Below are 24,849 nucleotides of genomic sequence, written 5' to 3' on the forward strand. Positions count from 1 at the left end.
GTGACGAGAATAAAATCTAAATAACTGCAAAGGGCGCGTAGGGATTGGATGTCTTGTTTTGGTTCACGGTGAATTTTCATGGTTTTAGAAAGAACCTACCAAGCGATATTTTATCATTCACCTGAGTTTATTATCGTCTGATAAGTTAAATGCAGTGTGTCATTATAGAAAACTATTTATTGTGTTCATTACATTAACAGATATTTTTATCGTGTGCACAAGTAAACATAATTAACTAATCTAATTTTTTACGACAAAACTGACATACACAACACGATTCTATAAGATCCATGTTCAAGTATGAATTCATTAAAAAAATCCACAAAGACAAATTTATGGATTTAGATCATTTTGACTTTGATTGAACTGAACAACTATAATGTAATAAACCGCCACATGCCCACTTAAGCTAAAAATGAGCGATTTTTTGATTCTAAAAAATCCAGCAGCATTAAATTCCGGCACGAAATGCTCAGAATAATTAGTGAATTTGATTAGAGCTTCAAATTCTTTGGACTCAATGTGGAAAAACCTCTGAGCTTTGTAACACGTTCTCATGAACTTCCTAGCTTCACACATAATGGAATCGAGAGGGAGAACCACAAGCAAAAAATTATACTACGAAAAGTTTTACGAAAAATGTTGTTTTGTCTAAAACCTAAGCACTTACCATTACTATCATCACGCAGAATAGGTTGAAAATATAAGCAAACTCGGAGGATGTCTCTTCGACAACATGAGTGACAAACCCGACATTTAAGCTGTGAGTCAATTGCGCTCCAGAATGGAAAACAATGATTAAAATTTGGTAGCCCAATATGGCATTAAAAGTTGCAGCAGTTTCTCCCAAAATTTGGTAACACTCGACCACATTTTCCAGTTCTTGTATAACTTTGGGTCCTTTGAGCACCTCCGCAGTTTTTGTATTTAAGACTTTGTATCTTCTTTTGATAACGTCACTGATAATGTTGATTAAAGATACAACCACAATTTCGTAACACATTTCGATGGATAGATTAGTGTTGAAACTTCTCCAGAAAGGTGCTTTAAACATTACAGTTCCCGTGTACAAAGGGTAGAAAGATAACAACAGAAACATTAGTTGCTGTAAAATCAAGCAGGAAATTACAGCTTTCGAAATTGACATTTTGACATTTCTGCTACTTTTAATCCTAGAATCAAAATTTTCCAAATTCGTGAAAAGAATTTTCCAATGGTTGACATTCAAGAATGCGGAGAAGATCACTGTTAAACAGAAGTGGAGCATTAGAGTGGAGGCCACAAAAGTGTAACCAATTTTTTGTGAGATTAAAGTATTGTTGAAATATTCTTTCATGAGGCTGTTGTTTTCCACAGCACATACATAAGTTATTAATTTTGCTGCGACGAGAATACATCCATAACACTTTTTCGTTGTGGGTTTAAAGGGAACTTTTTTGCTGAAATCGTACCATGGTGTAATAAGAAAAAAATCTAAGTAGGTACTAAGTGTTCTTATAAATTTGATGTCTTTTTCCGGGCAACCGTGAATTTTCATGGTTATGGGGGAAACCTACTTCTGATATTTTACCAATCACTGATGTAAGTCAACTAAATTAAATGGAACGTTTAAAAAATTACAAGAATTATGTATAACGTATGTATTTAATCGTCCTGTGTAAACAGTTATAAACACAATTAGTTAATTTGTTTCTGGCTAATAAAATTACCATGAACTTGTATATAGAAACTACGAAAATAAAAAAAATCCGTCTGTGTCTCTAAGTTTTATTACCAATTTTATGAAATAATAATAGTTTGCCTATCCAGTGAAATTTGGACTAAATTTCTGATACTGACTCTCATTTAGCTGATTCGTTATTATGTAGTAAGTGGCGACTTTGCTAAACAACCCAAAAATAATGGTCTTGTCGATTTTTAAAAATCTGGATGCATTAAATTCCCGGTGGAAGGTTTTCGAGAACTTTGCGAGCCTTCTCAAAATCGCAACTTTTTGACAATCATCGACCAACTCTTCTTGAAATTTGTAACACAAATCGACGAACTTCCTTTCTTCTTGAATAGTCGAATCAATCGAAAAGATAATCATGAAGAAGTTGCACTAAAACATTACAGATCACTAACAAAAAAATCAAAATCTTTCTTACCTTAATAAAAATCAGAGTGCAAATGTTACCAATCATGAAGTTTCGATAAAGATCATCATCGACACCAACGACTACAACAAAAAGGTAATTCAAGCAGAGAATCATCTGCAATCCCCAATGAAACAAAGTCACAAGTATTTGACACCCAAATATGCTATTGAAAGCGTCAATGTTGTCTCCTAAAGTGCGATAAACGTGTGACAGGTTTGATAATTCTTGATCCATCTTATTAGTTTCCGAGTTTTGACAAACTTCAACCAGTCTAGAATTCAGTTTTCTATATCTAACTTTGATACTCTCAACCAGAGCATGCATTAAGACCATCACCAAAAATTCTTCATAGAACTCGAAAATGGGGCTCATCCATAAACTCTCTAACCATGAAAAATCAAAAAACTTCGCCCATGAGTAAAACTGATGACCAACAAAAATTCCAAACAGTAGATGTTTTATCCCCAGCTGCAAATAGAAGTTTTTGAAGAACTCCTCTTTTCGCTTTGTAGTTTGTAAATTTGCGTCTATAATGTTAAAGTTAACCAACAAAGTCTTCCAATCGGACACATTCCAGGTCGTCGACTTCAAAATTATCAAAATGTTCTCATCAATAAAGTTATGCCCCCAAACACAAGAATTATTTTTACGGAGAAGAGGCTCTCTACAAACGTTCGACGCACAGTGGTGTTCATCAGAGCAGTAATAAACCAGAGGAATTTCGCAAAGAGTAAGATGCACCCATAAATTTTTGAGATGGTAGGACGACAAAATAAGTTTGTGTTGAAATCGTACCATGGTGTTATGGAGAACACGTTCAGGTATAGAAAGAACGGTTTTGTAAAACGAATGTCTTTGACTGAAACTTTCAAACTCATACTGGTGCCTACAAACTTAAAGCTGAACTGCGCTAGATAGGTCAGATAATTGGAAATTTTTGCGTTTGTTCAGATAAAATTAATCGCATTCACGCTAATCATTTAATGGGTTGTAGTTTCGAGGTAGATGAACAAATCAAACAAAGTATTTTTTATTTTATAAATAATCCACACGTGCACAGAAGAAATGTATGACGTTTAACTTTGATTAAACTGAATAGCTATTATGTAGTACGTTGCTATATGTCCGATTAAACTGAAAATCAGACTTTTCTTAATTACAAAAAAATCACACGCGCTGAATTCCCGCATGAAATATTCTGAATAATTGGTGAGCTTTATAAGAGCTGTTACTTCTTCAGACTGAATCTTAAACCATCGCTGAGCTTTGTAGCAAATTTCTATAAATTTCCTAGCTTCACGTGTAGTGGAATCCAGTGAAAGAACGAAAAGCAGAAAATTGTACTACAAACAAACTTGATGAAAAAAACTATTTCTGGACGACAATAGAAGACATACCGATCCTACAAACAAGCAAAACACGTTAGACAAGTACGTTAAATAGTACGTCGGTCCTACAGTAGCAGAGTTAACAAATCCAAAATTCAAACAATGAATCAGTTGCACTCCAGAGTGAAAAATGAAAAGCAACATTTGAAAACTAAAAATTCTGTTAAAGGCTTCAACAGTTTCTGCCAAAATTTGGTAACACTCGACCACATTTTCCAGTTCTTGTACGACTTTAACTCCCCTGAGCACCTCCACGAGTTTTATATTCAAAATTTGGTATCTTCTTTTAATCACATCGTTAATTACGTTCATCAAGAGTAATGTCCACATTTCTGACAAAAGCTCCAAAGGCATTGTTAAACAAAGAGATTTCCAAAGAGGTGTGCGTAAAATCACAACAGACACGTACAAAACATATATACCCAACACCAGTGAAATCGCTTGCTGAAAAATTGAACTACAGATTAACTGTTTCGAAGGTGTCATTTTCACTTTTTCTTTGATGTTGATTCTGGAGTCAAAATTTTCCACATTTGTGAAGAGGGTTTTCCAGTGTTTGATGCCGCCGAATGTGGAGGTGATTATCGTCAGAAAGCACTGAATCGTTACAGTAAATACAATTAAAATGAAACCTAGTTTTTGAGACAACAGGGAATTTCTGTACCTGTTGTACGTCTCGATGCTATATTTTATAGTAAACGACCACCACGTTAATTTAGCGGCTATGAAGAAACACCCATAGATTTTTTTCGTGGTGGGTTTGTAAGCAGTGTTTTTGTTAAAATCGTACCATGGTGTGACGAGAATAAAATCTAAATAACTGCAAAGGGCGCGTAGAGATTGGATATCTTGTTTTGGTTCTCGGTGAATTTTCATGGTTTTAGAAAGAACCACCAAGCGATATTTCACCATTCACCTGAGTTTATTATCGTTTGTTAAGTTAAATGAAGTTTGTCATTATTGAAAATTGTTTATTGTGTTCATTACATCAACAGATATTTTTATCGTGTGCATAAATAAACACATTTAACTAATCTAATTTTTTGACGACAAAACTGACATACACAACACGATTCAATAAGTTCCATGTTCTAGTATGAGTTTGGAGCATTTTGACTTTGATTGAACTGAACAACTATATATAATGTAGTAAGCCGCCACATGCCCACTTAAACTAAAAATAAGCGATTTATTGATTCTAAAAAATCCAGCAGCGCTAAATTCCGGCACGAAATGCTCAGAATAATTAGTGAATTTGATTAAAGCTTCAAATTCTTTGGACTCAATGTGGAATAACCTCTGAGCATTGTAACACGTTCCCATGAACTTCCTAGCTTCACACATAATGGAATCGAGAGGAAGAACCACAAGCAAAAAATTATACTACGAAAAGTTTTACGAAAAATGTTGTTTTCTCTAAAACCTAAGCACTTACCATTACTATCATCACGCAGAATAGGTTGAAAATATAAGCAAACTCGGAGGATGTCTCTTCGACAACATGAGTGACAAACCCGACATTTAAGCTGTGAGTCAACTGCACTCCAGAATGGAAAACAATGATTAAAATTTGGTAGCCGAATATAGCATTAAAAGTTGCAGCCGTTTCTCCCAAAATTTGGTAACACTCGACCACATTTTCCAGTTCTTGTATAACTTTGGGTCCTTTGAGCACCTCCACAGTTTTTGTATTTAAGACTTTGTATCTTCTTTTGATAACGTCACTGATAATGTTGATTAAAGATACAACCACGATTTCGTAACACATTTCGATGGATAGATTAGTGTTGAAACTTCTCCAGAAATATGATTTAAACATTACAGTTCCCGTGTACAGAGGATAGAACGATAACAACAGAAACATTATCTGCTGTAAAATCAGGCAGTAAATTAGAGCTTTCGAAAATGACATTTTCGCATTTCTGCTGCTTTTAATCCTAGAATCAAAATTTTCCAAATTCGTGAAAACAATTTTCCAGTGGTTCACATTCAAGAATGCGGAGAAGATCACTGTTAGACTGAAGTGGAGCATTAGAGTGGAGGCCACGAAAGTGTAACCAATTTTTTGTGAGATTAAAGTATTGTTGAAATATTCTTTCATGAGGCTGTTGTTTTCCACAGCACATACATAAGTTATTAATTTTGCTGTGACGAGAATACATCCATAACACTTTTTCATTGTGGGTTTAAAGGGAACTTTTTTGCTGAAATCGTACCATGGTGTAATAAGAAAAAAATCTAAATAGGTACTAAGTGTTCTTATAAATTTGATGTCTTTTTCCGGGCGACCGTGAATTTTCATGCTTATGGGGGAAACCTACTTCTGATATTTTACCAATCACTGATGTAAGTCAACTAAATTAAATGGAACGATTAAGTAATTACAAAAATTATGTATAACGTATGTTTTTAATCGTCTTGTGTAAACAGTTATAAACACAATTAGTTAATTTGTTTCTGGCTAATAAAATTACCATGAACTTGTATATAGAAACTACGAAAATAAAAAAAAATCTGTCTGTGTCTCTAAGTTTTATTACCAATTTAATGAAATAATAATAGTTTGCCTATCCAGTGAAATTTTGACTAAATTTCTGATACTGACTCTCATTTAGCTGATTCGTTATTATGTAGTAAGTGGCGACTTTGCTAAACAACCCAAAAATAATGGTCTTGTCGATTTTTAAAAATCTGGATGCATTAAATTCCCGGTGGAAGTTTTTCGAGAACTTTGCAAGCCTTCTCAAAGCCGCAACTTTTTGACAATCATCTGCAAGCCTTCTCAAAGCCGCAACTTTTTGACAATCATTGCCTAACTCTTCTTGGAATTTGTAACACAAATCGACGAATTTCCTCTCTTCTTGAATAGTCGAATCAATCGAAAAGATAATCATGAAGAAGTTGCCCTAAAACATTACATCGCACTAACAAAAAAATGAAAATCGTTCTTACCTTAATAAAAAAAAGCGTGAAAATGTTACCAATCATGAAGTTTCGATAAAGATCATCATCGACACCAACGACTACAACAAAAAGATAATTCAAGCATAGGATCATCTGCAAGCCCCAATGAAACTACGTCACAAGTATTTGACAACCAAATATGCTATTAAAAGCGTTAATGTTGTCTCCTAAAGTGCGATAAGCGTGTGACAAGTCTGATAATTCTTGATCCATCTTATTAGTTTCCGAGTTTTGACAAACTTCAATCAGTCTAGAATTCAGTTTTCTGTATCTAAATTTGATACTCTCGACCAAAGCATGCATTAACACCATCACCAAAAATTCTTCATAGAACTCGACAATGGGGCTCATCCATAAACTCTCTACCCATGAAAAATCAAAAAACTTCGCCCATGAGTAAAACTGATGACCAAGAGAAATTCCAAAAAGTACATGTTTCATCACCAGCTGCAAATAGAAGTTTTTGAAGGACGACTCTTTTCGCTGTGTAGTTTGTAAGTTTGCGTCTATAATGTTAAAGTTAACCAACAAAGTCTTCCAATCGGACACATTCCAGGTTGTCGACTTCAAAATTATCAAAATCGTCCTCATCAATAAAGTTATGCCCCCAAACACAAGAACAATTTTTACGGAGAAGAGGCTCTCTACAAAAGTTCGACGCACAGTGGTGTTCATCAGAGCAGTAATAAACCAGAGGAATTTCGCAAAGAGTAAGATGCATCCATAAATTTTTGAGATGGTAGGACGACAAAATAAGTTTGTGTTGAAATCGTACCATGGTGTTATGAGGAACATTTTCAGGTATAGAAAGAACGGTTTTATGAAACAAATGTCTTTGACTGAAACTTTCAAACCCATACTGGTGCCTACAAACGTAAAGCTGAACTGCGCTAGATAGGTCAGATAATAATTGGAAATTTTTGCGTTTGTTCAGATAAAATTAATCGCATTCACGCTAATCAGTTAATGGGTTGTAGTTTCCAAGTAGATGAACAAATCAAACAAAGTATTTTTTATTTTAAAAACTATCCAAACGTGCACAGAAAAAAAAATATGACGTTTAACTTTGATTAAACTGAATGGCTATTATGTAGTACGTTGCTATATGTCCGATTAAACTGAAAATCAGACTTTTCTTAATTACAAAAAAATCACAGGCGCTGAATTCCCGCATGAAATATTCTGAATAATTGGTGAGCTTTATAAGAGCTGTTACTTCTTCAGACTGAATCTTAAACCATCGCTGAGCTTTGTAGCAAATTTCTATAAATTTCCTAGCTTCACGTGTGGTGGAATCCAGTGAAAGAACGAAAAGCAGAAAATTGTACTACAAACAAACTTGATGAAAAAAACTATTTTTGGACGACAATAAAAGACATACCGATCCAACAAACAAGCAAAACACGTTAGACAAATACGTTAAATAGTAAGTCGGTCCTCCAGTAGCAGAGTTAACAAATCCAAAATTCAAACAATGAATCAGTTGCACTCCAGAGTGAAAAATGAAAAGTAACATTTGATAACTAAAAATTCTGTTAAAAGCTTCAACAGTTTCTGCCAAAATTTGGTAACACTCGACCACATTTTCCAGTTCTTGTACGACTTTAGCTCCCCTAAGCACCTCCACGAGTTTTATATTCAAAATTTGGTATCTTCTTTTAATCACGTCGTTAATTACGTTCATCAAGAGTAACGTCCACATTTCTGACAAAAGTTCCAAAGGCATTGTTAAACAAAGAGCTTTCCAAAGAGGTGTGCGTAACATCACAACAGACACATACAAAACATACAAACACAACACCAATGAAATCGCTTGCTGAAAAATTGAACTACAGATTAACTGTTTCGAAGGTGTCATTTTCACTTTTTCTCTGATGTTGATTCTGGAGTCAAATATTTCCACATTTGTGAAGAGGGTTTTCCAGTGTTTGATGCCGCAGAATGTGGAGGTGATTATCGTCAGAAAGCACTGAATCGTTACAGTAGATACAATTAAAATGAAACCTAGTTTTTGAGACAACAGGGAATTTCTATACCTGTCGTACGTCTCGATGCTATATTTTATAGTAAACGACCACCACGTTAATTTAGCGGCTATGAAGAAACACCCATAGATATTTTTCATGTTGGGTTTGTAAGCAGTGTTTTTGTTAAAATCGTACCATGGTGTGACGAGAATAAAATCTAAATAGTTGCAAAGGGTGCGTAGGGATTGGATGTCTTGTTTTGGTTCACGGTGAATTTTCATGGTTTTAGAAAGAACCTACCAAGCGATATTTTATCATTCACCTGAGTTTATTATCGTCTGATAAGTTAAATGCAGTGTGTCATTATAGAAAACTATTTATTGTGCTCATTACATTAACAGATATTTTTATCGTGTGCATAAGTAAACATAATTAACTAATCTAATTTTTTACGACAAAACTGACATACACAACACGATTCTATAAGATCCATGTTCAAGTATGAATTCATTAAAAAAATCCACAAAGACAAATTTATGGATTTAGATCATTTTGACTTTGATTGAACTGAACAACTATAATGTAATAAGCCGCCACATGCCCACTTAAGCTAAAAATGAGCGATTTATTGATTCTAAAAAATCCAGCAGCATTAAATTCCGGCACGAAATGCTCACAATAATTAGTGAATTTGATTAGAGCTTCAAATTCTTTGGACTCAATGTGGAATAACCTCTGAGCTTTGTAACACGTTCCCATGAACTTCCTCGCTTCACACATAATGGAATCGAGAGGAAGAACCACAAGCAAAAAATTATACTACGAAAAGTTTTACGAAAAATGCTGTTGTGTCTAAATCCTAAGCACTTACCATTACTATCATCACACAGAATAGGTTGAAAATATAAGCAAACGCGGAGGATGTCTCTTCGACAACATGAGTGACAAACCCGACATTTAAGCTGTGAGTCAATTGCGCTCCAGAATGGAAAACAATGATTAAAATTTGGTAGCCGAATATAGCATTAAAAGTTGAAGCCGTTTCTCCCAAAATTTGGTAACACTCGACCACATTTTCCAGTTCTTGTATAACTTTGGGTCCTTTGAGCACCTCCACAGTTTTTGTATTTAAGACTTTGTATCTTCTTTTGATAACGTCACTGATAATGTTGATTAAAGATACAACCGCGATTTCGTAACACATTTCGATGGATAGATTAGTGTTGAAACTTCTCCAGAAAGATGATTTAAACATTACAGTTCCCGTGTACAGAGGATAGAACGATAACAACAGAAACATTATTTGCTGTAAAATCAGGCAGTAAATTAGAGCTTTCGAAAATGACATTTTCGCATTTCTGCTGCTTTTAATCCTAGAATCAAAATTTTCCAAATTCGTGAAAAGAATTTTCCACTGGTTCACATTCAAGAATGCGGAGAAAATCACTGTTAGACTGAAGTGGAGCATTAGAGTGGAGGCCACGAAAGTGTAACCAATTTTTTGTGAGATTAAAGTATTGTTGAAATATTCTTTCATGAGGCTGTTGTTTTCCACAGCACATACATAAGTTATTAATTTTGCTGCGACGAGAATACATCCATAACACTTTTTCGTTGTGGGTTTAAAGGGAACTTTTTTGCTGAAATCGTACCATGGTGTAATAAGAAACAAATCTAAGTAGGTACTAAGTGTTCTTATAAATTTGATGTCTTTTTCCGGGAGACCGTGAATTTTCATGGTTATGGCGGAAACCTACTTCTGATATTTTACCAATCACTGATGTAAGTCAACTAAATTAAATGGAACGTTAAGTAATTACAAAAATTATGTAAAACGTATGTTTTTAATCGTCCTGTGTAAACAGTTATAAACACAATTAGTTAATTTGTTTCTGGCTAATAAAATTACCATGAACTTATATATAGAAACTACGAAAATAAAAAAAATCCGTCTGTGTCTCTAAGTTTATTACCAGTTAAATGAAATAATTATAGTTTGCCTATCCCGTGAAATTTTGACTAAATTTCTGATACTGACTCTCATTTAGCTGATTCGTTATTATGTAGTAAGTGGCGACTTTGCTAAACAAACCAAAAATAATGGTCTTGTCGATTTTTAAAAATCTGGATGCATTAAATTCCCGGTGGAAGTTTTTCGAGAACTTTGCAAGCTTTCTCAAAGCCGCAACTTTTTGACAATCATCGCCTAACTCTTCTTGGAATTTGCAACACAAATCGACGAACTTCCTCTCTTCTTGAATAGTCGAATCAATCGAAAAGATAATCATGAAGAAGTTGCACTAAAACATTACAGATCATTAACAAAAAATTGAAAATCGTTCTTACCTTAATAAAAAAGAGCGTGAAAATGTTACCAATCATGAAGTTTCGATAAAGATCATCATCGACACCAACGACTACAACAAACAGATAATTCAAGCATAGGATCATCTGCAAGCCCCAATGAAACAACGTCACAAGTATTTGACACCCAAATTTGCTATTAAAAGCGTCAATGTTGTCTCCTAAAGTGCGATAAGCGTGTGACAAGTTTGATAATTCTTGATCCATCTTATTAGTTTCCGAGTTTTGACAAACTTCAACCAGTCTAGAATTCAGTTTTCTATATCTAACTTTGATACTCTCAACCAGAGCATGCATTAAGACCATCACCAAAAATTCTTCATGGAACTCGACAATGGGGCTCATCCATAAACTCTCTAACCATGAAAAATCAAAAAACTTCGCCCATGAGTAAAACTGATGACCAATAAAAATTCCAAAAAGTACATGTTTATCCCCAGCTGCAAATAGAAGTTTTTAAAAAACGACTCATTTCGGTTTGTGGTTTGTAAGTTTGCGTCTATAGTGTTAAAGTTAACCAACAAAGTCTTCCAATCGGACACATTCCAGGTTGTCGACTTCAAAATTATCAAAATCGTCCTCATCAATAAAGTTATGCCTCCAAATACAAGAACAATTTTTACGGAGAAGAGGCTCTCTACAAACGTTCGACGCACAGTGGTGTTCATCAGAGCAGTAATAAACCAGAGGAATTTCGCAAAGAGAAATATGTATCCATAAATTTTTGAGATGGTAGGACGGCAAAACAAGTTTGTGTTGAAATCGTACCATGGTGTTATGAGGAACACGTTGAGGTATAGAAAGAACGGTTTTATAAAACCAATGTCTTTGACTGAAACTTTCAAACTCATACTGGTGTCTAGAAACGTAAAGCTGAACTGCGCTAGATGGGTCAGATAATTGGCAATTTTTGCGTTTGTTCAGATAAAATTAATCGCATTCACGCTAATCAGTTAATGGGTTGTAGTTTCCAAGTAGATGAACAAATCAAACAAAGTATTTTTTATTTTAAAAACAAACCAAATGTGCACAGGAAAAAAATATGACGTTTAACTTTGATTAAACTGAATGGCTATTATGTAGTATGTTGCTATATGTCCGATTAAACTGAAAATCAGACTTTTATTAATTACAAAAAAATCACAGGCGCTGAATTCCCGCATGAAATATTCTGAATAATTAGTGAGCTTTATGAGAGCTGTTACTTCTTCAGACTGAATCTTAAACCATCGCTGAGCTTTGTAGCAAATTTCTATAAATTTCCTAGCTTCACGTGTAGTGGAATCCAGTGAAAGAACGAAAAGCAGAAAATTGTACTACAAACAAACTTGATGAAAAAAACTATTTTTGGACGACAATAGAAGACATACCGATCCTACAAACAAGCAAAAGACGTTAGACAAATACGTTAAATAGTAAGTCGGTCCTCCAGTAGCAGAGTTAACAAATCCAAAATTCAAACAATGAATCAGTTGCACTCCAGAGTGAAAAATGAAAAGTAACATTTGATAACTAAAAATTCTGTTAAAAGCTTCAACAGTTTCTGCCAAAATTTGGTAACACTCGACCACATTTTCCAGTTCTTGTTCGACTTTAAGTCCCCTGAGCACCTCCACGAGTTTTATATTCAAAATTAGGTATCTTCTTTTAATAACATCGTTAATTACGTTCATCAAGAGTAATGTCCACATTTCTGACAAAAGTTCTAAAGGCATTGTTAAACAAAGAACTTTCCACAGAGGTGTGCGTAATATCACAGTAGACACATACAAAACGTACAAACACAACACCAGTGAAATCGCTTGCTGAAAAATTGAACTACAGATTAACTGTTTCGAAGGTGTCATTTTCACTTTTTCTCTGATGTTGATTCTGGAGTCAACTATTTCCACATTTGTGAAGAGGGTTTTCCAGTGTTTGATGCCGCAGAATGTGGAGGTGATTATCGTCAGAAAGCACTGAATCGTTACAGTAGATACAATTAAAATGAAACCTAGTTTTTGAAACAACAGGGAATTTCTGTACCTGTCGTACGTCTCGATGCTATATTTTATAGTAAACGACCACCACGTTAATTTAGTGGCGATGAAGAAACACCCATAGGGTAAATGTGTACAAGAGTGCGAATATGTATAAGAGTACGCACTGATGATTTCTGCTTATTAGTGCCATCTGGGTAAGATGAAGTTATACCATTCAGAATTTAATGCTAAACCTGAGATAAAGGTGCAAAAGTGACCTGAATATAGTTTATAGTTTGGTCGTACTGACGATTTTATATTCACACGTTGTGTGGATGTAATTTTTACCGCTCATAGTTTTAGTTTTTTGTAAGGTACGTACCAGTTCTTTTATTTTACAGTAATAATTGTCATTAGTTGTAACTTTTAAGGTGTCGTTATACACTAACAGTTTTACACTTTCTGTCAATCAAAAGCTTTTAACTTTGAAAACATTAGGTTATGTACAAATGTACAAGAGTGCGCAGCGAGGTATTGTATAAGAGTGCGCATTGCTTGCAATACGTAGTCTAATAGTCTTGGAGGTACATATCATACGATACTGCATTATTTAACTCTACTACTTTGTACTGCTTCTCAAGTTGTGTGGTGGTGGTTATGGTGTTTTTTTTTTTATTTTTACTTCCTGAGCGTGTTGTAATCGAGTCCGTCGACCGACTCTTTATTTTTACGTTTTCTCGTCTTTTCAAGACCCCTAGAGTACGAAGAAATAGGTCCCCCGTTTTATGTGTAGTCTGTAGTCACTTATTCCCATTTATTTTCACCTTAGAAACAAATATTTTTTCATAAAATGTAATGCGTACTCATAAGCGTTGAAATGCGCACTCTTGTGCAATGAACTGTCTAAGAGCGCGCATTTACACATCTTGACAAAAATTGAAATTACTCTTAAAATATAGTGGTGTTGGGACGTACAATTAAATATATCTGATCTCTAAACATGTATATAACGAACCTATATCATAAAATTTGTCTATCCAAAAAAATTAAAAAGTTGTTGACAGTTTTCCACTAAGTGCGTACTCTTGTACACATTTACCCTATATCTTTTTTATGGTGGGTTTGTAAGCAGTGTTTTTGTTAAAATCGTACCAAGGTGTGACAAGAATAAAATCTAAATAACTGCAAAGGGCGCGTAGGGATTGGATGTCTTGTTTTGGTTCACGGTGAATTTTCATGGTTTTAGAAAGAACCTACCAAGCGATATTTTATCATTCACCTGAGTTTATTATCGTCTGATAAGTAAAATGCAGTGTGTCATTATAGAAAACTATTTATTGTGTTCATTACATTAACAGATATTTGTATCGTGTGCACAAGTATGTAAACATGATTAGCTAATCTAATTTTTTGACAACAAAACTGTCAACACAACACGATTCTGTAAGTTCGATGTTCAAGTATGAGTTTATAAAAAAATTCACAAAGACAAATTTATGGCTTTGGAGCGGTTTGACTTTGATTGAACTGAACAACTATAATGTAATAAGCTGCCACATGCCCACTTAAGCTAAAAATAACCGATTTATTGATTCTAAAAAATCCAGCAGCATTAAATTCCGGCACGAAATGCTCACAATAATTAGTGAATTTCATTAGAGCTTCAAATTCTTTGGACTCAATGTGGAATAACCTCTGAGCTTTGTAACACGTTCCCATGAACTTCCTCGCTTCACACATAATGGAATCGAGAGGAAGAACCACAAGCAAAAAACTATACTACGAAAAGTTTTACGAAAAATGCTGTTGTGTCTAAAACCTAAGCACTTACCATTACTATCATCACACAGAATAGGTTGAAAATACAAGCAAACGCGGAGGAGGTCTCTTCGACAACATGAGTGACAAACCCGACATTTAAGCTGTGAGTCAATTGCACTCCAGAATGGAAAACAATGATTAAAATTTGGTAGCCGAATATGGCATTAAAAGTTGCAGCAGTTTCTCCCAAAATTTGGTAACACTCGACCACATTTTCCAGTTCTTGTATAACTTTGGGTCCTTTGAGCACCTCCACAGTTTTTGTATTTAAGACTTTGTATCTTCTTTTGATAACGTCACTGATAATGTTGATTAAAGATACAACCACGATTTCGTAACACATTTCGATGGATAGATTAGTGTTGAAACTTCTCCAGAAAGATGATTTAAACATTACAATTCCCGTGTACAGAGGATAGAACGATAACAACAGAAACATTATCTGCTGTAAAATCAGGCAGTAAATTAGAGCTTTCGAAAATGACATTTTCGCATTTCTGCTGCTTTTAATCCTAGAATCAAAATTTTCCAAATTCGTGAAAAGAATTTTCCAGTGGTTCACATTCAAGAATGCGGAGAAGATCACTGTTAGACTGAAGTGGAGCATTAGAGTGGAGGCCACGAAAGTGTAACCAATTTTTTGTGAGATTAAAGTATTGTTGAAATATTCTTTCATGAGGCTGTTGTTTTCCACAGCACATACATAAGTTATTAATTTTGCTGCGACGAGAATACATCCATAACACTTTTTCGTTGTGGGTTTAAAGGGAACTTTTTTGCTGAAATCGTACCATGGTGTAATAAGAAAAAAATCTAAATAGGTACTAAGTGTTCTTATAAATTTGATGTCTTTTTCCGGGCGACCGTGAATTTTCATGCTTATGGGGGAAACCTACTTCTGATATTTTACCAATCACTGATGTAAGTCAACTAAATTAAATGGAACGATTAAGTAATTACAAAAATTATGTATAACGTATGTTTTTAATCGTCTTGTGTAAACAGTTATAAACACAATTAGTTAATTTGTTTCTGGCTAATAAAATTACCATGAACTTGTATATAGAAACTACGAAAATAAAAAAAAATCTGTCTGTGTCTCTAAGTTTTATTACCAATTTAATGAAATAATCATAGTTTGCCTATCCAGTGAAATTTTGACTAAATTTCTGATACTGACTCTCATTTAGCTGATTCGTTATTATGTAGTAAGTGGCGACTTTGCTAAACAACCCAAAAATAATGGTCTTGTCGATTTTTAAAAATCTGGATGCATTAAATTCCCGGTGGAAGTTTTTCGAGAACTTTGCGAGCCTTCTCAAAATCGCAACTTTTTGACAATCATCGACCAACTCTTCTTGAAATTTGTAACACAAATCGACGAACTTCCTTTCTTCTTGAATAGTCGAATCAATCGAAAAGATAATCATGAAGAAGTTGCACTAAAACATTACAGATCACTAACAAAAAAATCAAAATCTTTCTTACCTTAATAAAAATCAGAGTGCAAATGTTACCAATCATGAAGTTTCGATAAAGATCATCATCGACACCAACGACTACAACAAAAAGGTAATTCAAGCAGAGAATCATCTGCAATCCCCAATGAAACAAAGTCACAAGAATTTGACACCCAAATATGCTATTGAAAGCGTCAATGTTGTCTCCTAAAGTGCGATAAACGTGTGACAGGTTTGATAATTCTTGGTCCATCTTATTAGTTTCCAAGTTTTGACAAACTTCAACCAGTCTAGAATTCAGTTTTCTATATCTAACTTTGATACTCTCAACCAGAGCATGCATTAAGACCATCACCAAAAATTCTTCATAGAACTCGACAATGGGGCTCATCCATAAACTCTCTAACCATGAAAAATCAAAAAACTTCGCCCATGAGTAAAACTGATGACCAACAAAAATTCCAAACAGTAGATGTTTTATCCCCAGCTGCAAATAGAACTTTTTGAAGAACGCCTCTTTTCGCTTTGTAGTTTGTAAATTTGCGTCTATAATGTTAAAGTTAACCAACAAAGTCTTCCAATCGGACACATTCCAGGTTGTCGACTTCAAAATTATCAAAATCGTTCTCATCAATAAAGTTATGCCCCCAAACACAAGAATAATTTTTACGGAGAAGAGGCTCTCTACAAACGTTCGACGCAGAGTGGTGTTCATCAGAGCAGTAATAAACCAGAGGAATTTCGCAAAGAGTAAGATGCACCCATAAATTTTTGAGATGGTAGGACGACAAAATAAGTTTGTGTTGAAATCGTACCATGGTGTTATGGGGAACACGTTCAGGTATAGAAAGAACGGTTTTATAAAACGAATGTCTTTGACTGAAACTTTCAAACCCATACTGGTGCCTACAAACGTAAAACTGAACTGCGCTAGATAGGTCAGATAATTGGAAATTTTTGCGTTTGTTCAGATAAAATTAATCGCATTCACGCTAATCAGTTAATGGGTTGTAGTTTCCAAGTAGATGAACAAATCAAACAAAGTATTTTTTATTTTAAAAACAATCCAAACGTGCACAGAAAAAAAAATATGACGTTTAACTTTGATTAAACTGAATGGCTATTATGTAGTACGTTGCTATATGTCCGATTAAACTGAAAATCAGACTTTTCTTAATTACAAAAAAATCACAGGCGCTGAATTCCCGCATGAAATATTCTGAATAATTAGTGAGCTTTATGAGAGCTGTTACTTTTTCAGACTGAATCTTAAACCATCGCTGAGCTTTGTAGCAAATTTCTATAAATTTCCTAGCTTCACGTGTAGTGGAATCCAGTGAAAGAACGAAAAGCAGAAAATTGTACTACAAACAAACTTGATGAAAAAAACTATTTCAGGACGACAATAGTAAACATACCGATCCTACAAACAAGCAAAACACGTTAGACAAATACGTTAAATAGTACGTCGGTCCTCCAGTAACAGAGTTAACAAATCCAAAATTCAAACAATGAATCAGTTGCACTCCAGAGTGAAAAATGAAAAGCAACATTTGATAACTAAAAATTCTGTTAAAAGCTTCAACAGTTTCTGCCAACATTTGGTAACATTCAACCACATTTTCCAGTTCTTGTACGACTTTAACTCCCCTGAGCACCTCCACGAGTTTTATGTTCAAAATTTGGTATCTTCGTTTAATCACATCGTTAATTACGTTCATCAAGAGTAATGTCCACATTTCTGACAAAAGTTCCAAAGGCATTGTTAAACAAAGAGATTTCCAAAGAGGTGTGCGTAACCTCACGGCAAACACATACAAAACGTACAAACACAACACCAGTGAAATCGCTTGCTGAAAAATTGAACTACAGATTAACTGTTTCGAAGGTGTCATTTTCACTTTTTCTCTGATGTTGATTCTGGAGTCAAATATTTCCACATTTGTGAAGAGGGTTTTCCAGTGTTTGATACCACAGAATGTGGAGGTGATTATCGTCAGAAAGCACTGAATCGTTAGAGTAGATACAATAAAAATGTAACCTAGTTTTTGAGACAACAGGGCAGTTTTATACTTGTCGTACGTCTCGATACTATATTTTATAGTAAACAACCACCACGTTAATTTAGCGGCGATGAAGAAACACCCATAGATCTTTTTTATAGTGGGTTTGTAAGCAGAGTTTTTGTTAAAATCGTACCATGGTGTGACGAGAATAAAATCTAAATAACTGCAAAGGGTGCGTAGGGATTGGATGTCTTGTTTTGGTTCACGGTGAATTTTCATGGTTTTAGAAAGAATCTACCAAACGCTATTTTATCATTGACCTGAGTTTATTAACATATTATTAAGTAACTTTGTCATTATAGAAAATTATTTGTTATTCATTACATTAACACATATTTTTATCGTGATATGTACTTAAGTATGTAAACATGATTAGCTAATCTAATTTTTTGACAACAAAACTGACACACACAAGAAAATTCTGTAGTGTTAATACAAAAACATTTTAAAAATTATGGGTTCGGCGAATTTTGACTTTGGTTGAACTGAATAATTATAATGTAGCAAGCCGCTACGTGTCCAAGTAAACTAAAAATAAGTGTTTTATTAATTTTAAAAAATCCAGCTGCACAAAATTCTGGCACGAAGTGCTCTGAATAATTCGTCAAGTTTATTACGGCTTTCAGTTCTTTAGAGTCAATGTGAAACAATCGCTGGGCTTTATAACATATTTGCATGAATTTCTTAGCTTCTCGCGTTGTGGAATCCAGAGGAAGCACCAAAAGTAGAAAATTATACTGCAAAAAATTGATGAGATATTTTTCAAATAAATAACGGGACTTACTGATACCACCCCCAAAGCGTACATGTTGCAAACATAGGCAAAATAGGGCACCGTCTCTTTAGCAGAATTAGTAACAAATCCTAAATTTAAACAATGAATCACTTCCACTCCACAATGAAAGACAATTATTAACATTTGATAGCCAAATATCCTGTTGAAACTTGTTGCAGTTTCTCCCAAAATCTGATAACACTCGGCTACATTTTCCAGTTCTTGTATAACTTTGGACCCTCGTAGCACCTCCACCAATTTTGTGTTCAACAATCTGTACCTCCTTTTGATAATGTCGTTAATAACGTTGATCAAGAAAATCACAACGGTTTCATAACAAACTTCAATCGGTAGAGTGCTACTTATACTCCTCCACAAGGGTGCTTTTAACACCCCAGTTACTAAATACAAAACATAGAAGCACAGAAGCAAAGACATCACTTGCTGTATAATGGTACAGCAGATTAGACGTCTCGAGATTGACATTTTCACTTTCCCTCTGCTTTTAATTCTCGTGTCGAACTTTTCCAAATTAGTAAAAAGAATTTTCCAGTGTTTAACACTCAAAAATGTTGAGAAGGTCACTGTTAAGCACCAATGAAGCATCAAGGCGGATGCAAGAAAAACGTAGCCAATTTTTTGAGAGGATAAAGACTCGTGGTAAAATTGGTACACCTGGCCATTATTTTTAATTGAATATATGTACCACATCACCTTGGCTGCGAGAAAAATACACCCATAAATCTTTTTCGTGGTTGGTTTGTAGGAGCTGTTTTTGCTGAAATCGTACCATGGTGTAATCAGGAAAAAATCCAAGTAGCGACAAAGGGTGCGAATAAATTTGATGTCGTTTTCTGGTTCGTGGAGTGATTTCATAATGTACTAAAACACGACTCACTTTAATTGAGTTAAACAGCAATTTTTATTGGAATTTATCTAATTATCTACATAAGAGATAATTTTATTGGAGTATGTGATTAGACTAACAAGTTTCCAGTGATTCTACCTAATTTTTTCGACCTCCATTTTTCGACTTACGCACAGTCGACGTAAAATTACACCCTCGGTATAAACATAACCTCACTTTTTGCATTCAAACAACTCAAAATAAACCATGACTGAAACCCCAAAACCCCCGATAAACATCATGGAGCTGTTCCAAACCCAAGAAATTGTTAAAATTTGTGCCCCCATGGTGCGCTACAGCAAGTAAAAATCCGCACCACCCCAATCCCCCAGTAACCCTTTTTATTTTTTTTTAAGACTCCAGTTCAGAAATCTGGTTAAATCGTACAAGTGCGACCTTTGCTACACCCCCATGATTCTCGCAGACTCGTTTTGCAAGAGCCACAAAGCAAGGAACAACGAATTCACGACGAATTTGAGTACGAAAAAATTGACAAACATAACCTAAATTCCGAATTGAAATAATTATTTTAGACGATCTACCCCTGATAGCGCAGTTTGCGGCCAACACGGTGCACGATTTCGTGGGGGCGGCGTACTTGGTATCTCCGTTAGTATTAAAAAAAGATTGAGGTTATGTCACTCATGAAAACTTACAGGTTTTGTAATGGGGTGGATTTGAACTGTGGGTGTCCACAGAGGTGGGCCAAACAGCAAGGACTGGGGTGCATTATGTTGGAAAAACCCGAGTTAATTTATGATTTGGTGCGCCAGTGTAGAAATTCGGTGGCTAAACCATTTACTGTTAGTGTAAAGATGAGGCTGAAGAAGGAGCTACGGTATAATTTTATAGGGTTTTATCAATAATCATGTAATAGTAATTTTGTTAATTGTGAGCAGGAAGAGCGTCGAAGTTTGCCAACAGTTGGAGAAATGTGGGGTTAGTTTTTTAGCAATGCATGGTCGGACTCCTGATCAGTTAACAGGTGATGTGAACACACAAGCTCTAGCTCAGATTGTGGACAGTGTCCAGATTCCAGTGGTGGCGAATGGAGGGGTGAAATCGTTAAAAGAGTGTGTGGATTTACAGGAAATAACAAAGTGTAAAGGTGGGTACAAAATAACACAAAATTGAAATAAGGGTTGTTTGCTAATAAATTGTTGTTAGGGGTGATGGTCGCCAACGGGCTTCTCACCAACCCCACGCTATTCACGGGTACCGCCACCACAACCACCGACTGTATTCAAAGGTGGCTCAACATTTGCTACAATACCACCCTTGATTCCAAAGACATCTACAAAACCCCCACAATACAAGAAAAACCGTCAAACTTAACATTCCAGTGTTTTCACCACCATTTAGTATTTATGTTGGAGAAAATTCTCTCCAAACAAGAGAAACGAATTTTTAATAATTTACAAAATTTTGGGGATGTTATTTTATTTATCAAGGAGAAATTTGGGGTTGTACCTCAGTTATTTGATAATGATGAGTTCGAACAAACCAGAATTTTAGATTTAGATTATGCGAATAGAGGGGACGTGTATTTGGACCTTAAACCTGATGGTGCTATGGATAGAGGAGCCGATTTTTTGTATGATTATAGCAGCGAAGGGAAATATTTTAAAAATAAGGTCCAAGATGACTGTGATTGGTCAGATATTTTTCTAGAGAATGGATGAATTAATAGAATAAAAACGAAAACCAGTTGTGTTAATTTCGCCCCTTCAAAACCCCTCCTGTGTGAAATGCACGCTTCTCATTGGTTCATTCAACACACGTGACAAAGTCGTGTATTGTTGGTTGCATAATAAACAAAAGTATTTCGCTTGCATGTAATTCAAATATTTCACAAGTTTACATAATTTTGACATTACTATCTATTCAATCAGAAAAATAAGCAAATTTTTCTATCGTCGAAATGTTAATCTATAAATACGTTTCTAAAAATCCCCATTATGATTTCTGTAAACACTAAAAACTGAAGCCCCTTGACGCGATTAATACTAAGATGACGTAATTATTTTTTGTAGTAGATTATTTTTTACTTTTTTGGCAAAATATGTAAATAAAAACATTTTAGTTAACATTTCGAAATTTTTTAATCAAAGTAGCCGAAACTGGTTTCAAAAAATAGCAACTGAATCAATTTATACATTATATGTTGTCCCGATATCACATCCAACTGCAAGTCAGTTTTTATTTGAATAATTACTATTAATTTACAGTTTAAAGGTTTATATTAGCTAAAAAAGCCAAAAAAAAATTACAACAAATAAGTAATTTAATTTTCTGTATAGTTTTTCTTTGTTCCAACACCGTATATGTGTTTAAAGTAATATAGATACCTAGAATCAGAAAAAAGTGACTTAGAGCAGACCATAGCAACGACCAGTTTTTGCATTTTTTTTAATTTTTAGATTAAATTATTTATTTAAACAAGATAATTTAAACCCACGTGTGGTCGTAACATAAACTCGTACTATCCTTGAGATACTGGTGCTATTTTTAAACTTAAACCACATTAAAAAAAAAAGTACAAAATAATCCATTTCATTCTTTGTAGATAACATTAACATTGAAATTTTTCGAACTACACATCTATTAAAAAATAAACTAAAATTTGGTTCTTCAGAAATCTTAACAATTACGTATTTGCAATTGCATTTAAAACAATCTGAGTTTAAAAAATGTACTAGATACTATTTAAAAGCATGATCAGATCTTGTAAAAATGATAATTAAAACCAACTTTCCCTCAAAGATGAATATCGCAACGTAGCGCCTTTCACCCCCCTCCCCGATCGATTGCCCCAAGCCGTCACCTTCGCACCCCAAACCCGTCACCTCCAGCCCCCATTTCCCATTTTTTATTAAATCCTCAACGCTAATCCAAATCTCTTCCTTCTTAAAAAAAGCAATAATCCTCCAGCACCTCTCACCCAATTTCTTCGTTCTCGTCATCGCGCCGAGGACCCCCAAATCTAGCCCCGCCCCGTGGGCGTGGCCCGGCCGCCGGGGTGTTCACGATCTCCTCGTCGCCCCACCCGCCCCGTCTAGGGCCACCCTCCCCTCCATCGCCCCTTCTTAGTTGGCCGTCCTTTCGCTGGAAGCAGTGGCGCTGTCGTCGCCGGCAAGTGCCCGTAAATTGTAAGCTATATCGTCAAAGCTTGTAATTTAATTGTTCACTTAAAGCCGCTAATAAGAGTGTGGATGTATTTATTTGACTTTTAAATTGGACGGGGCTCCGCAGGGAGGTATCGCGTTACCTGTGCTTTTTTCGGAGTGCGTTGTCGATGCGCGATTTTTCCGGATTAATTGGTGTTATGGTACGACGGATTTTTTGCTGATTTTTGATTGGTTGGGGCCGATGTTGTTCAATATTTCGACGTATTCCGACTACACGCCGCTGCCCTCGTATGATGAGGTAAGGGATTTTTGATTTTGGATTTAACGCGACGATAAAAAATAACAAGTGTTTATTTTTTTTATTTTTTTTTTTAGTATTGTGTACATGCTTTATTTTATCGAGATTTGCGTCATGTTCAACAAATTTATTTATTTATTTTGATGATTTTTTTTTGGTATAATTTCAAAATTGTATGCCATAAATCTCTCAATAATTTATCTCAAAAAAATTAATTGGAAATATCGGTTTGTATCAGAAATTTTGGTATTACAGAATTCCAAATAAACTTTATAAAATATCTGTAGCGCTCCGAATGATTTTTTAACTCGGCCAGCGCCCCGTTAAAAAAATAGTTTCACGTATAACCGGCCAAATTTTTAGAATTTTCCATTAAGCAATTTTTGCTTTATTTTTAATCATTCAACACTTTCTTCTTTTAAATAATTAATTCCCAATATTATCTATTAAGTACAAATAAAATGTTGATTAATCACATCACTAACCAATGCAAATAAAACCTCGAATTATATCAAAATCGTTGGAATAATTATTTTTGAAACCTTAAAAATAAGAAAGAATAGCCTTAAGTTCTCGATTAAAGGCGTTATTCAAAAATACTTACATATGTAATTTAAAAATAAAAATTTAAGAAGTTGTCAGAAAATTTATTTTTTCATACATCGGTTCTTAAACTCGCTTTCTAACAGTAGCTTCAATAAAAACAACTTTGAAAATAGCAAAATTTTATTTTGATAATTTCATTGTTTTACAGTTTTGGAATTATTGTATATATGTACTGAAATAATAGGGTATCTAGGAATTTCAGGGTATTTTTCACTGTTATACCAAGCCTCTCAAATTATCAAAAAGATTTTGTCGAATATACACCTATTATAAACGTGAAAAGTTCTTTAAACTAGTAAAATTCCAACAAACATAATCATTGTTGAAATAACGTTAATTAAAACGTTGAAACAAAGTTTTTTTAGAATTAAGTAATTAATTAAATCATTAAACTTTAGTCTTAGGCTGAACTGTAAGGACGATTGTAACTTGTAACCCGAATATGGTAAAAAAATGCGTTTTATTTTGACGTCGGAAAAACGATCTTCGTCACCACATTACAACGTTTTTTCAACGAAATTTTGCCGATATTTCTATAAAAGCTAAAAAAATTTAAATAATTTTTTATATAAACTCACATTTTCAAATACACCTAGTATGAATTGCAAATACGTTGTTATACTTATAAGTAGAGGAAGTTTATAATTTCTCTGATAAATTTAATACACTAAAAAATAAAAAATATTAAATTTGTACAGTTTTCAGAAGTTAAAAAATAAATCACACTGCAGATATAAAAAATATCTGGTATAGTCTACAGAAAGAGGTTTTCCCGGTTTTGACCAGACTAAATTTTGAACACAATTTAACGTTTCACCTAATTTCGTAAGGGACATCTTCAGGAATTTATTGACAAGAACGATAAGCTGAAAAGTGTAAAAACTATACTGAAGGTGAATCAAACACGTAATAATACGTGTGGTTTATGAATCCGCCTTGATTTCTTGTCCTAAACATCTTGATTTTCGTAAAAAAAAATTGCAGCATCACATTTTAAATGCTAAAA

The 24,849-nt window shown here is 34.4% G+C and overlaps 2 protein-coding genes across 3 annotated transcripts in view; both read left to right on the forward strand.

Annotated features, from left to right (window-relative positions):
• The first annotated feature begins 19,958 nt into the window (after positions 1-19,958).
• Positions 19,959-21,515, forward strand: LOC135125962 (tRNA-dihydrouridine(20a/20b) synthase [NAD(P)+]-like). Of its 2 annotated transcripts, none has more exons than XM_064051747.1 (6): positions 19,959-20,113; positions 20,168-20,289; positions 20,345-20,420; positions 20,470-20,649; positions 20,711-20,919; positions 20,979-21,515. In XM_064051747.1, the coding sequence occupies exons 1-6, from the start codon at positions 20,019-20,021 to the stop codon at positions 21,491-21,493; spliced, it is 1,197 nt and encodes a 398-aa protein (XP_063907817.1). In that variant the 5' UTR covers positions 19,959-20,018; the 3' UTR covers positions 21,494-21,515. The 2 variants fall into 2 exon arrangements, with proteins under 2 accessions (XP_063907817.1, XP_063907819.1); XM_064051749.1 differs by having other exon boundaries at positions 20,009-20,099.
• Positions 21,516-22,974: 1,459 nt separating this feature from the next.
• LOC135126067 (eyes absent homolog 2-like) overlaps positions 22,975-24,849 on the forward strand; it is a 128,888-nt gene continuing 127,013 nt past the window's right edge. The window contains exon 1 of the mRNA XM_064051859.1: positions 22,975-23,237. Within this exon, the coding sequence (XP_063907929.1) occupies positions 23,181-23,237 (57 nt within the window). The 5' untranslated portion in view covers positions 22,975-23,180. The remainder of the gene's footprint in view (positions 23,238-24,849) is intronic.

This window comes from Zophobas morio, unplaced genomic scaffold (assembly GCF_036711695.1).
Source record: "Zophobas morio isolate AGI-343-1 ecotype UQ-CSIRO unplaced genomic scaffold, CSIRO_AGI_Zmor_V1 ptg000010l, whole genome shotgun sequence".
In the NCBI taxonomy this organism is placed as follows: domain Eukaryota; kingdom Metazoa; phylum Arthropoda; class Insecta; order Coleoptera; family Tenebrionidae; genus Zophobas; species Zophobas morio.